At 48.8% G+C, this 13160-nt stretch overlaps 1 protein-coding gene across 1 annotated transcript in view; it reads left to right on the top strand.

Moving 5' to 3' along the window:
* ITGB5 (integrin subunit beta 5) overlaps positions 1 to 13160 on the top strand; it is a 145819-nt gene that overhangs the window by 84847 nt on the left and 47812 nt on the right. Inside the window, exon 9 of the mRNA XM_066347889.1 lies at positions 11694 to 11828. Within this exon, the coding sequence (XP_066203986.1) occupies positions 11694 to 11828 (135 nt within the window). The remainder of the gene's footprint in view (positions 1 to 11693; positions 11829 to 13160) is intronic.

Raw genomic sequence — 13160 nt, 5'->3', positions numbered from 1 at the left:
GGGCGGTGCTCCTGGGCGGTGCTCCTGGGCGGAGCAGCGAGAAGCATGCGCACTCCTGTCCCCTCCCAGGGGGCCGGATGGGAAATCCCCCAAGCTCCTGGAGCTTAGCACAGAGCTGCAGCTGAAACGGGGTAGAAGAACCAATAATAGGTCCTGTGCCTACACGCACAGGAGCCGCTGTGACGGCAGGGAGCCTGAGCGGGGCTGGCATTCGGCGCTGTGTAGGCCGTCGCGTTCCCTTGGCTCCGTCGCGTTCCCTTGGCTCCGTGTATAGCAACTGCAGCCTTTGCCGCTGGTTCCGGAGTCGGGCTCCATCCCAGGCTGACTGTCTAGACTTACAAACCTCTCATTTTGACTCTCCTTTACCTGAGTTCTTAATATCCAAGAAGTAATTAACAGACCCTTTTTTCCCATGGAAATGGCCAACACAGTGTCTTGTGCGGGAGGAGTGGTGTACAGTGCTCTCAGCTGCCTCCCCTGCTGAGCCCCAGGATGGGTATAGCTTCAGGGCACCCCTTGCCCTTCACAGGGCCCGTGATCCCCCATGGAATTCAGAGTGTATCTGCCTGTGAACACAGTTATACAGTAACTGAGTAAGTAGAGTCTTAGTAGCACTATTAGTCCTAAACTATGCAAAATAGATTTTTGTGGGGTAACTTGGGCACCCAGTTAACCGCTATGGCATCCCATGTGTGTGAGAAAAACCTTCTTTCCCAACCATGACTGATTTACAAATGAGTATATGGAGCTCAGCATTTACCAGTGTTGACTTTTTCAACCTACTGAGGGAGTGTTTCTGTTTTGTTTTGTTTTGTTTTTTTGAGTGACAAAATACTGCTCACTAGACCAGGAGCTATAAGTAAGGCCCTCTCCACTGGAGGAGCCCTGGAGCTTAGGGGTGTGACCAGCCCTCCGTTGGCCTCCTGGAGCCTTGGTGTGAGTTGGGGGGCAGTGAGGATTTGTGGCTAGTTTTGCCTCTCCCTCAACTTCTGTTACAATTAAGTGTCCTCTTCACAAACTCTCCAATTCCTCCTCGCTCCCAAATTCCCTGTTGAGAGAAACTAAAGATTTCCTTCTCCTCTCCTATCCAATGCCCCACATACTAGCATCCTCTTGTCTGATCTCTGGTGTCTAATCCTCACTACATCCAGTGGCTACCTCAGAACCCAGAACCAACTAAGACAGGGTTTCCAGGTTAACTTGATCCTTAGTGATTTTCAGATTTCCACAGTGAGTGGACATGTAACATTCTGAGGGGGTTTGAGAGGACGGCATGTGTGTGAGGGAGGGGGCCCAGCTGGCTGAGTATCTGTCTCTTTCCAAGGGCCACACCTCACTCTTGGGTGCAAGCTTGGGACATTGGACTAAAGAAGTCGAAGCAACCTGACTGGTGGTGGTGCAGTAGATAGAGCGTGGACCTGGGATACTGAGGTCCTAGGTTCGAAACCCTGAGGTCACAGGCATGAGCGTGGGATCACTAGCTTGAGTGCGGGGTTGCTGGCTTGAGTGTTGGATCATCAACATAATCCCCTGGTTGCCGCGGACCAGCGCGGCTCCAAATAACGGTGGGGAATTGAGGAAACGCACTTGTCAAAACAAAACCGATGGGACGGGGAGGACTCTTCAAACTGCCTGGCAGTATCTGAGTGCCTCACAGCCCCAGTTCGCTTTATTATATAGACCTATGCAAATCAAGGACCCTGATACAAAGTTGCACATCAAAGGCTAAGCAGGAACTCTCCCAAGGCAAAAACAGGATACATTAGTGAAATTTACAAACATCTGAAACAAACAAAGAGTCAGAGGAAGGGCATGTATATTGCTTCCTGCAACCCAAGGAAGGAAGTGGAGTGGGTGCAAATACTCAGCATCAAAGCCAAATATGGAGACGGAGGGGGGAGAACTTAGCCTTTTGCTAAGCCTTGAATCTATAATGGCTTCCTGCCATTAACGGTCCACAATACCTCGTTGCTGGCTTAAGCCCAAAGGTCGCTGGCTTGAAGCCCAAGGTTCCTATTTTGAAGTCCAAGGTCACTGACTTGAGCAAGGGGTCACTGGTTCGGTTGGAGCCCCACCCCCACCCCCGTCAAGGCACATATGAGAAGCAATTAATGAACAACCAAAGTGCCATAACTATGAGTTGATGCTTCTCATCTCTTTCTCTTTTGTCACACTCTGTCTCTCTCTCTTGCACATACCCTAGCTTAAAAAAAAAAAAAGTTAAAGGAACCCTGGCCTAGATTATTCTCCCCATCCTTCTTGCGGTCCTGGAGACTGGGTTAGGAGGGGACTGCTGCTGGACCTGCTGTTACTGGTGGGGTCACTGGTGCCTCCTGCTGAGCCAGGGCCTTTGAGGAAGAAATGGCTGAAGAGCAGCCACAGCTCAAACTCGGGTGAATGGGGATGTTCTCCTGAGCTTCTGGGGAGGAGCACCTCCCAGCGTGTTCATCCTCAGCTTCTGAGTCCAGACCCCTGTGGCGGATGACAGATGTCTGGGCGGGCCTGCTGCAAGGGCATTTCCTGGTAAAGGCACAGGCTCTCTGCTCCTCATGGTTTTAATGAAGCGGGGGTTACGACACTCAGTTCCATAGAACTGGCTGTGTGGTGTTCACTGGAAATGAAAAAAGCATTCCGCTCAGTAGTGCCGTGTGACTGAGTAGTTGTGCACGTCCACAACTCTGGGGGGTGGGCTGCTGAAACCCAGGGAGCATGAGGCATTGTTGGTTCCCTGGGTGGGAGGCTCAAATGCTGAATGGTGTTCTTTCTCTGAGATAATGTTGCATTGGCTCTGAGCAAGATTCATGATAAATCGTTTGTTTTCTTTATGGAAATTCAGGGACCTGGAGAAATGTGCTCTAGTCGTGTGGTGGGTGGAGGTCCGGAGAGGAGAGAGAACCCTCTCTGCTGTGAGGAGCTGGGACAGGATGAGTAGAGAAAATGGTCTTTTCCAGGCGGGAGCTGTACTGGGAGCCTGGGATGGATCCCCTGAGGAATTGGGGGAACCTAGCGCTGTGACTCTGCCTTAAACTGATTCCTGTGCAAGAATGCATTAGGAAATGTTTTATACAACTTCTGAATGAACATTTAAAACTCAACTTTTTAAATGGGCATCAGAAAAAGCTAAGAACTGTATGATTTCACACATAGGCGAGATATAAAACTGAGACTCATGGATATAGATAAAAATGAAGTGGTTACCAGGGGGAAGAGGATGTGGGCGAGGGGGGAGGGGAAGGGTGTAAAGAGGGACAAATATAAGGTGACAGAAAATGATTTGACTCTGGGTGATGGGCACACAACATAATCAACAGTTCAAATGCTATAGAAATATTCACCTGAAACCTATGTACTCTCATTGATCCATGTCACCGTGTCAAAGTTAATTTTCTAGATAAAATTAAAAAAATAAAAATAAATTTCCACAAATTAATAGGAGAAAAATTATCAATTCTGGAACACTAGCAACAATGACAATTCAAATTCAGTAGAAAAATATAAAACCACCTTTATTAGGAGATAATTAACATGTAATAAGCTGTACAGGTATCAAGTGTATAATTTAAATGTTTTTTGTTTTTTTTTCTGAAGCTGGAAACGGGGAGAGACAGTCAGACAGACTCCCGCATGCGCCCAACCGGGATCCACCCGGCATGCCCACCAGGGGGCGACGCTCTGCCCACCAGGGGGTGCTGCTCTGCCCCTCCTGGGCTTCGCTCTGCCGCGACCAGAGCCACTCTTAGCGCCTGGGGCAGAGGCCAAGGAGCTATCCCCAGCGCCCGGGCCATCTTTGCTCCAATGGAGCCTTGGCTGTGGGAGAAGAGAGAGACAGAGAGGAAGGAGGGGGTGGGGGTGGAGAAGCAAATGGGCGCTTCTCCTATGTGCCCTGGCCGGGAATCGAACCCGGGTCCCCCGCACGCCAGGCCGACGCTCTACTGCTGAGCCAACTGGCCAGGGCCAATTTAAGTTTTGACATAAGTACATACCTGCAAAACTATTACCACCATCAAAATATTGAACATGCCCTGGCCGGTTAGCTAGTCGGTTAGCACACTGTCCCAAAATGATAAGGCTGCGGGGTCAGTCTTCCGTCAGGACACAGAGGAGGCAACCAGTGAATACACAACTAAGTGGAACAACAAATGAATGCTTCCCCTCTCTGCCCTTCTTTCTCCCTTCCTCTCTCTGTCTCTCAATCAATAAATAAAAATTAGCCTAACCAGGCAGTGGCGCAGTGGATAGAGCTTCAGACTGGGATGCTGAGGACCCAGGTTTGAGACCCTGAGGTCGCCAGCTTGAGCGCGGGCTCATCTGATTTGAGCAAGACTCACCAGCTTGGACCCAGGGTCACTGGCTTGAGCAAGGGGTCACTCACTCTGTTGTAGCCCCCCGGTCAAGGCACATATGAGAAAGCAATCAGTGAACAACTAAGGTGCTGCAATGAAGAGTTGATGCTTCTCATCTCTCTTCCTTTCTGTCTGTCCCTATCTATTCCTCTCTCTGATTCTTTGTCTCCGTAAAAAAAAAAAAAAAAAAAAAAAAAATTAGGCCCTGGCCAAATAGCTCAGTTGGTTGGAGCGTCATCCTGGACGCTGATTGCTGAGGTTGCTGATTTGATTTCTGGTCAGAGCAACATATAGGAACAGCTGGATGTTCCTGTCTCTGTCTCTTTCTCTTTCTCCCTGCCTCTCCCTTAAATAAGTAAATAAATGAATTACACACACAGAATATATCCATTACTCCAAAAAGGTGGAACCTTTGCTAATTACTTACTTCTGCCTCTCCATTCAGTGGAAATTTTAAAGTAATATATTAAAGCCTGACCAGGCAGTGGCGCAGTGGATGGAGCGTCGGATTGGGATGCGGAAGACCCAGGTTCGAGACCCCGAGGTCGCCAGCTTGAGCATGGGCTCATCTGGTTTGAGCAAAAGCTCATTAGCTTCAACCCAATGTCACTGGCTCAAGCAAGAGGTTACTCGGTCTGCTGAAGGCCCGCAGTCAAGGCACATATGAGAAAGCAATCAATGAACAATTAAGGTGTTGCAATGCATAACGAAAAACTAATGATTGATGCTTCTCATCTCTCCGTTCCTGTCTGTCTGTCCCTATCTATCCCTCTCTCTGACTTTCTCTCTGTCTCTGTAAAAAAAAAAAAAGTAATATATTAAATATAGAAATTTGAAATGGCAAGGTATTTGGGGCAAAGCGTAGTTGGTGGAAGCGTGTTCGGGGTCTGTTGGTGCTTGACACTGACTAGTATTGACTAGTACCTGTTTCACTGGGTGCCCACATTTCTGGCCAATGGGAAGGCCCGGGCTGGACTTCCACCCTTCACAGTTCTCCTCAATTTGAGCCTAGCACCGGCCTCTGGTGTGGCAGGTGTGGTGGGTGTAGTGTGGGTGAGGATTTGTGTGGGGAGGTGAGGGGTGAGGGTGGGTAGGGGTATGTGTGGTATGTATGTGGTAGAGGTGTGTGTGATGTGTGTGTGTGTGGTTCATGGTGGAAGTGTGTGTGGTATATGGTGGAGGTATGTTGTAAGGGTATTTGTGTGTGGTGTATATGTGCATGGTGGGTGGTGTGTGAGGTGTATGTGGGGGGTGGTGGTTTGTGTGGTATGTATGGTGTATGGTGTATGTGTGGGATATGTATGGTGTGTATGCTGTATGGTGTGCGTGGGTATGTGTGTGTATGGTGTGTATGGTGCATGGGTGTGGGTGTGTGTAGTGTAGGGGGTGTGTATGGGGTGTGGTGGGTGTGTATAGTGTGTGGGGGTGTGTATACTGTGTGGGGGTGTGTATGGGGTGTGATGTGGGGTGTGTAGGGGGTGTGATGTGGGGTGTGTATAGTGTGGGGGTGTGTATGGGTGTGAGGTGGGGTGTGTATACTGTGTGGGGGTGTGTATGGGGTGTGATGGGTGTGATGGGGGTGTATGGTGTGTGTTTGGGGTGTGATTGGGGTGTGTTTGGGGTGTGATTGGGGCCTGTATGGGGTGTGATGGGGATGTGAATGGGGTGTGATGGGGGTGTGATTAGGGTGTGAGTGGGGTGTGTATGGGGTGTGATGTGGGGGTGTATGGGGTGTGTTTGGGGTGTGATGGGGTTGTGTATGGGGTGTGATGGGGGTGTGTATGGGGTGTGATGGGGGTGAGTATGGGGTGTGATTGGGGTGTGTATGGGGTGTGTTTGGGGTGTGATGGGGTGTGATTTGGATGTGATGGTGTTGTGTATGGGGTGTGATGGGGGTGTGATTGGGGTGTGTATGGGGGTGTGATGTAGGGGTGTATGGGGTGTGTTTGGGGTGTGATGGGGTTGTGTATGGGGTATGGTGGGGGTGTGATTGGGGTGTGTATGGGGTGTGATGGCATGTGTATGGGGTGTGATGGGGTGTATGGGGTGTGTTTGGGGTGTGATGGGGTTGTGTATGGGGTGTGATTGGGGTGTGTATGGGGTGTGAATGGGGTGTGATAGGGGTGTGTATGGAATGTGATTGGGTGTGAATAGGGTGTGATGGTGGTGTGTATGGGATGTGCTTGGGTGTGTATGGGGTGTGATTTGGGTGTGATTGGGGTATGATGGGGGGTGTGATTGGGGTGTGATTGGGGGTGTATGGGGTGTGATGTGGGGTGTGATGGGGGTGTGTATGGGGTGTGATTGGGTGTGTATGGGATGTGATGGGGTGTGATTTGGGTGTGATTGGGGTGTGTTTGGGGTGTGATTGGGATGTGATGAGGTGTGTATGGGGTGTGATTTGGGTGTGACGGGGTGTGAATGGGGTGTGATTTGGGTGTGTTTGGGGTGTGTTTGGGTTGTGTATGGGGTGTGATGTGGGTGATGGGGTGTGATGGGGTGTGATTTGGGTGTGGCAGGGGTGTGAATGGGGTGTGTATGGGGTGTGATGTGGGTGTGATTGGAGTGTGATGGGGTGTGATGTGGGTGTGTTTTGGGTGTGATATGGGTTATTTTGGATGTTATTTGGGGTGTGATGAGGTGTGATTGGGATGTGATAGGGGTGTGATGTGGTTGTGTATGGGGTGTGATGTGGGTGTGATGGGGTGTGATGTGGGTGTGTATGGGGTGTGATGTGGGTGTGTATGGGGTGTGATGTGGGGTGTGTATAGTGTGGGGGTGTGTGTATGGGGTGTGTTGTGGGGTGTGTATAGTGTGTGGGGGTGTGTATGGCGTGGGTGTGAGCATTGGACTGCACGAGACGCTCTGGTTATCCTCTCTTGTCCTTCTCTCCCTGGCCAGGGGCCAAGCATGCGCACGTCTAACTGGACTGTTTGCATTTCTGTATCACTTTACTGTCTTAGCGGTTTGTGGTGGATTTCAAATGAGTCATACAACACATGACTTAAGTGTCGGTGTTGACTTTTGCCTCCCCTCGAGAGTTGCAGGCAAACCATCTGTGAGGACGCTTTGAAAAGATTTTGGTTGGAACAAATGTAACATGAAATAGCTGTGGTATTTTGCTCGGCTGAGGGAGTAAAATGGATAGGGTATGTTTAATATATTCCAGGATTGAGTCTGTCATGTGCAACTTTCCTAGTGAGAAATCTTCAGCTCTGGGCTTTGATTTATACATTTATTCTTGCTCTGCCAAATTCTTCATTGTGAAAGATCACCAAGTCCTCCCAAGGGCGTTTAGCAATGTGGAGCTTTGCTGTATAGTTGGTGCTGGTGACAGGTTCTCTTCCAGCCCTCAGAGGGTCCCCCGGCTGGCTGCACACACACACAACACCAGCACCAGGCTGCACTGCAGAGGGGAGGTAGGACTCAGAAACCTCCGCAGCCTCTTTCCAGGGTGGGAAAGAACAGGATCAGCTGGAAACCGCTAGAGCTGCACGTGGAGGCTGACATCAGAGGCCGCAGTGTAACTTTCTCCCTGAGCACATGTTTCTCTTTTCCCTGTTGCCGTCAAGTCTGCTCCCACCCACACCACAGCTGCCTGACTTAAAGCAATTGCAGATGTGACCTAGCCTGACTATTTAATAGCCTTTGAACTTCTGACATTCTTGACGTTGTCTTGTCCTTGTCCTAGGATGAGGAGTAAGAAATCATCTTCAAAGGCAAAACTGGTAGGACTTTGCTGAATTTCAGGAGTCACACATAAGTCTTCATGTGAAAGCACTGCATTGCCTGTGGCTTTGATCCTCTGCTCTACCTTGTTTTCTATTTGTTTATTCATTCATTCAGCAAATACATACTAACGGCTATGGCAGGCATCATGCTAGACCTTAGGAATAAAACAGTGAACAGAACACAGTGCTGCCCTTTGGGATCACATAGTCTTTTAGGGAAAACTGACCCTTGCAAGCAGAATACAACCTGACCATCCACACTCTTCCAAGCCAGAGCCAGTTTTCCACTGCGCCACCACGGGTCAGGCCAGAGCCAGTTTTCAAAGAAAGAAGTATTGAGGTAGTGTTTATAGAGAGCTCTGCAGGGGACTCAGAGGCTTGGTCCTGCCTGCCTCTGGCAGCTGGATGACCCTGGCCTCCCGCTCCCATAAAATGGGAGCTTTGAACTTAATAATCTCTACTTCTGTCCCTCTAATATCTTAACTTTCTGATTGTAGAGAGTTGTGTAGGGTAGATAGCAGAAATAATATAAATTTTAGATCAGAACACCAGGCCAGAGTAGAACATAGAATTCAGTTTCCATCCATTATAGTTAATGATTCATAGAACGGGAGACCCCGTCCCTGGTGCCCTTCTCCCTGAACCAGGTTCTCCATGGCACGTCCAGGCTGGTGATCCTCAGGGTCTTCCCGGGGAGCACGGAGCTTCTCTGCAGCATCACGTTCGTGAACCACGAGGCCCGTGTTTCATGTGACTCTTCCCAAGTAACTTTTTCCATAGCTCCAACCCACTGGCCCTTTTATGACCTATTATTTTTGCCTTATCCTTATATTTATTTTTAATTACAAAATTTTTTTTTTCATTTTTCTGAAGCTGGAAACAGGGAGAGACAGTCAGACAGACTCCCGCATGTGCCCGACCGGGATCCACCCGGCACGCCCACCAGGGGGCGACGCTCTGCCCATCCTGGGCGTCGCCATGTTGCGACCAGAGCCACTCTAGCGCCTGAGGCAGAGGCCACAGAGCCATCCCCAGCGCCCGGGCCATCTTTGCTCCAATGGAGCCTCGGCTGTGGGAGGGGAAGAGAGAGACAGAGAGGAAAGCGCGGCGGAGGGGTGGAGAAGCAAATGGGCGCTTCTCCTGTGTGCCCTGGCCGGGAATCGAACCTGGGTCCTCCGCACGCTAGGCCGACGCTCTACCGCTGAGCCAACCGGCCAGGGCCTGATTACAAATTTTTAAAAAATACTCTTGTCTTTCAAAAATAACTTCATTTAAATTTCTCCTTGAGGCCTGAGCTCATTAGCTTAGTTGCCGTTAAACCACCCATCCGTCTATCCGTCCACCATAGGTTTGAGCTCAGTCTTAGAGAGAAATTTAGTCTTAGAGAGAAATTTAATACGGTGCCTTTGGAATTCACAACTCCATGGGGAAGACAGATGGATTAATAACCAGTTGCCTCCAGCAGGAGAGTCTATGTGTGTGCAGTGACACTCTCACAACCCTTTGCCAGCTGAGGCTGGCGCTTGCCAGCGGAAGTGGAATTAAGGGAGTATTTTTAGAGTTGTAGAAGCATTTGCACAATTTGTTGCAAAAGGAGAGACTTTTTCAGAGAATATTTTTATCAGCCGTTAATTTGTTAGGAAAACTGCATATCCAACTTATACAAGTTTAATACTGTATGCTTAACAAAAAAAGGGGGGAAAAAAGACCCCCCATGAAAGCAAGAGGCAGTTCTGCCGACATTCTATTTAGTACCAAGTTCCCTGGAGAGCTCCTGAGAAGTCAGGTGGCCCGTCAGTTGATCTTGAGTTTCATGTGCCCACGTGTCTGTTGGAGTGTGTACATCCTGCTATACTCAGTGTACTCAGTGTACAAAAATTTTTAAGGAGTAAGATATGCCCCCTAAATATAAACCAATTATTTCATTTGATTTCAGTCTCCAAAGTTTATCCTCCTTAGAGATTTTCTTTTTATTTATTTATTTATTTTGTATTTTTCTGAAGCTGGAAACGGGGAGAGACAGACAGACTCCCTCATGCACCCGACCAGGATCCACCCGGCACGCCCACCAGGGACGACGCTCTTCCCACCAGGGGGCGATGCTCTGCCCCTCCGGGGCGTCGCTCTGCAGCGACCAGAGCCACTCTAGCGCCTGGGGCCATCCCCAGCGCCCAGGCCATCTTTGCTCCAATGGAGTCTTGGCTGCGGGAGGGGAAGAGAGAGACAGAGAGGAAGGAGGGGGTGGTGGAGAAGCAAATGGGTGCTTCTCCTATGTGCCCTGGCTGGGAATCGAACCCGGGTCCCCCGCACGCCAGGCCGACGCTCTACTGCTGAGCCAACCGGCCAGGGCGAGATTTTCAAATGCAATTATTTAAACCACCAGACGCATAAAATTTTCACAAATGAAATACACCTGAGTATCCAGTACCTAGGTAAAAAAACAACAGACTATGACTTAGCATCCAGAAGTCCCTGTTGTGCCCTCCTCCATTTCTGTCCCCTAAGGGTAACCATTATTTTTGCCTGTTTTGAATGTTATATGAACAGAGTCATATAGTATATATGCCTTTTGTGCTTGGCATCTTTCGGGCATTGTTATACTTATGAGATTCATCTGTGTTGTGACATGTAATCATATTTCATTTGTTCTCATTACTGTGTGGTATATGTGAACCTACTTCCGCAATTTAAAAATATAACCTGTTCTGCTGGGTAGCTATTCTATTTTGCATCTGGGTAGCTGTTACAGGCAGTGCTCTAAACATTCTTGTTCATGTCTTCTGGTTAGTACACATCTCTCTTGCATATAATCCTTGGGTGAATTGATAGGTCTAAAGTTGGCCTAAGCTTTAGTAGATACGGCCTGAGGGTTTTCTCATGCGTTGTACCAACTTATGGTTCCACCAGCAGAGTGTGAGGACTTCAGTTGCTCTACATCCTTTGTAACAATTGATGGTTTCAGTCTTCTATTTTTTCTATTCTGACAGGAAATTTTGGCTTGTCATTTTGTTCACTGTCTTGAGAACATCATCCACATAAAAGGTGTTATTCTCTGGTAATGAATGTGGTTCAGCCATGTACAGGTGGACGCGTCTGATGGAGGGGGGGTGAAGGTGTGAAGAACAAGAGGGTAGCTTTCTGGACAAACTGCCTGCTGAACTGATTTTGAAGGTGGATAAGGAGCTAGCCATGGGGAGAGAGGAGAGAAGAGCCATTGAGCAAAGGAATATCACTCCATGTGTAAAGGCCCAAAATCTGGAGAGCACAGGACAAGATTTGAGGAGCTGCATGTCTGAAACTGAGGGTGGGACGCAAGGTGACCGGAGAGGCAAACCATCACCTCTTGAAGCAGATAATATCATACAGCAGGTGAACCGTTATTAACATCTCTAAGCTCCCAGAGGGAGGCCTCAGGCCACGTTTCACAAGATGGGTATGTGGGTGTGGAGAGAAGGAAAAGGATGAGAAAGGGGCACTGAAACAAGCCCACTGGCTCTTGCCTTGGCTTGAGACCCCTGAGTGAGAGGAAGCCGTGTGGGCGACAGAGAACTGCTGTGGAGAGCATCTTGGCCACAGCCTTAACTGACTGTTTTGGACCACATCTTCTTTCTCTGTTCAGAGCATCCGGTCCAAGGTGGAGCTGTCAGTCTGGGATCAGCCTGAAGACCTTAACCTCTTCTTCACTGCCACCTGCCAGGACGGTGTATCCTACCCTGATCAGAGGAAGTGTGAGGGCCTGAAGATTGGGGACACAGTAAGTTTTCTCCCGTCTGTTTCTGCGGCCCATGTTCGCATTGGCCGTCGTTCCTTCACTTTTGATAACTTGTGTGACTTATCAGAGTCCTTTTGAAATTTGTATCTGTCTTCCAGCTCAGCAGTGGGGGGGACTTTGCCAAGCCTGCTCTGTGTTGTGTCTTCAAAGTGTCAGATGGTCTTGTTAGAAAGCCCCAGTCAATAGACAGACCTCAGTACATTGCTCCCCGAGTCTTCCTCAGGTTGACATTGTGCCCTTGGTGTTTTATGTAATTGTTGTCTTCACTGGGCAGGGTGAAATCAGGTGGGAGAATGTGGGCAGGGATCTAAGAGACCTGGCCTTGTTCCTAGTCTTCTACAGCTTGCTCTGTGCCTCAGATAATCTGATCCTCGCTTGTCCCTTCTCTGAAATACGGAGAAATCCATTCACCTCTTCTGAGTGTATGCCTCAGAAGATATCTGTACAGCAACAGAGGGCATGAGTGCCTGTGTGCACTAAGTGGGTATGATTAAACGATGGAGAAGAAGCGTTGTCTGTAAAGATGTGTACCTGTGTGCCAAACTGTGCCCTTGAGGGAGGAGGACAGGTGATGAGAACACAGGTGGAGCAGCGGCACACAGGTGGGCAGAGTGGACTCTGGGGAAGCAGCTCAAGCGGACGTAGGTCTAGTTGCACGGCTGGTTACACCGCAGTCTTCTGGGGATTTCTCACGTTCCATAAGTCACCCTCCCCTTCCTTCCCTTTCCCAGCTGCCCTCTGTCCCCTTGACAACACATAGGCGTCCCTCTCACCCGTTCTCAGTATGTTGAGAATGGAAGGACTCTAATGACTGGGTAACATATTGTTCTCTAAGACAGGTTTTTCTCAAGTGTCTTTGCTAAAAAAAAAAAAAAAAAAAGAAAGTGAAAGAGGGCCTAATCAAGTGATATGTCATTAAAATCAATTACTTACAGTATTAACATAGAGGCTTGCATGGAATTGGACGATGTTGCTGTAACTAAATTTCACAATATATTTATTTTGTTTTGATAATAACTGATCCAGATGATTTAAATAAAACACAAAAGCCTTATTTGTAGTCACAGGGTTTAAAAAGATAGTTATAAAAAAATGGAAGGAGGCAGAAATAACCAACCCCCCCCCAAACATGTAGGTGAGTTCTGTAGATCTGTGGATGGACTGTTCGGTACAGTGCTTCAGGAATGCTAAAGAAGGATGTCTGAGAAACCCCCAGACCGGGCACCCTTCAGTGGAGAACTCGGCGCAATGGACAGAGGAATAGAGAGGATACACAGCACACCCATAGGACACCTGGGTCAGGAAGGCTCGTGG

The sequence above is a fragment of the Saccopteryx leptura genome, chromosome 8 (genome assembly GCF_036850995.1).
Source record: "Saccopteryx leptura isolate mSacLep1 chromosome 8, mSacLep1_pri_phased_curated, whole genome shotgun sequence".
Classification (NCBI taxonomy): Eukaryota; Metazoa; Chordata; class Mammalia; order Chiroptera; family Emballonuridae; genus Saccopteryx; species Saccopteryx leptura.
The sequence above is the reverse complement of the archived record's forward strand: the minus strand, read 5'-3'. Positions and strand labels throughout refer to the sequence as shown.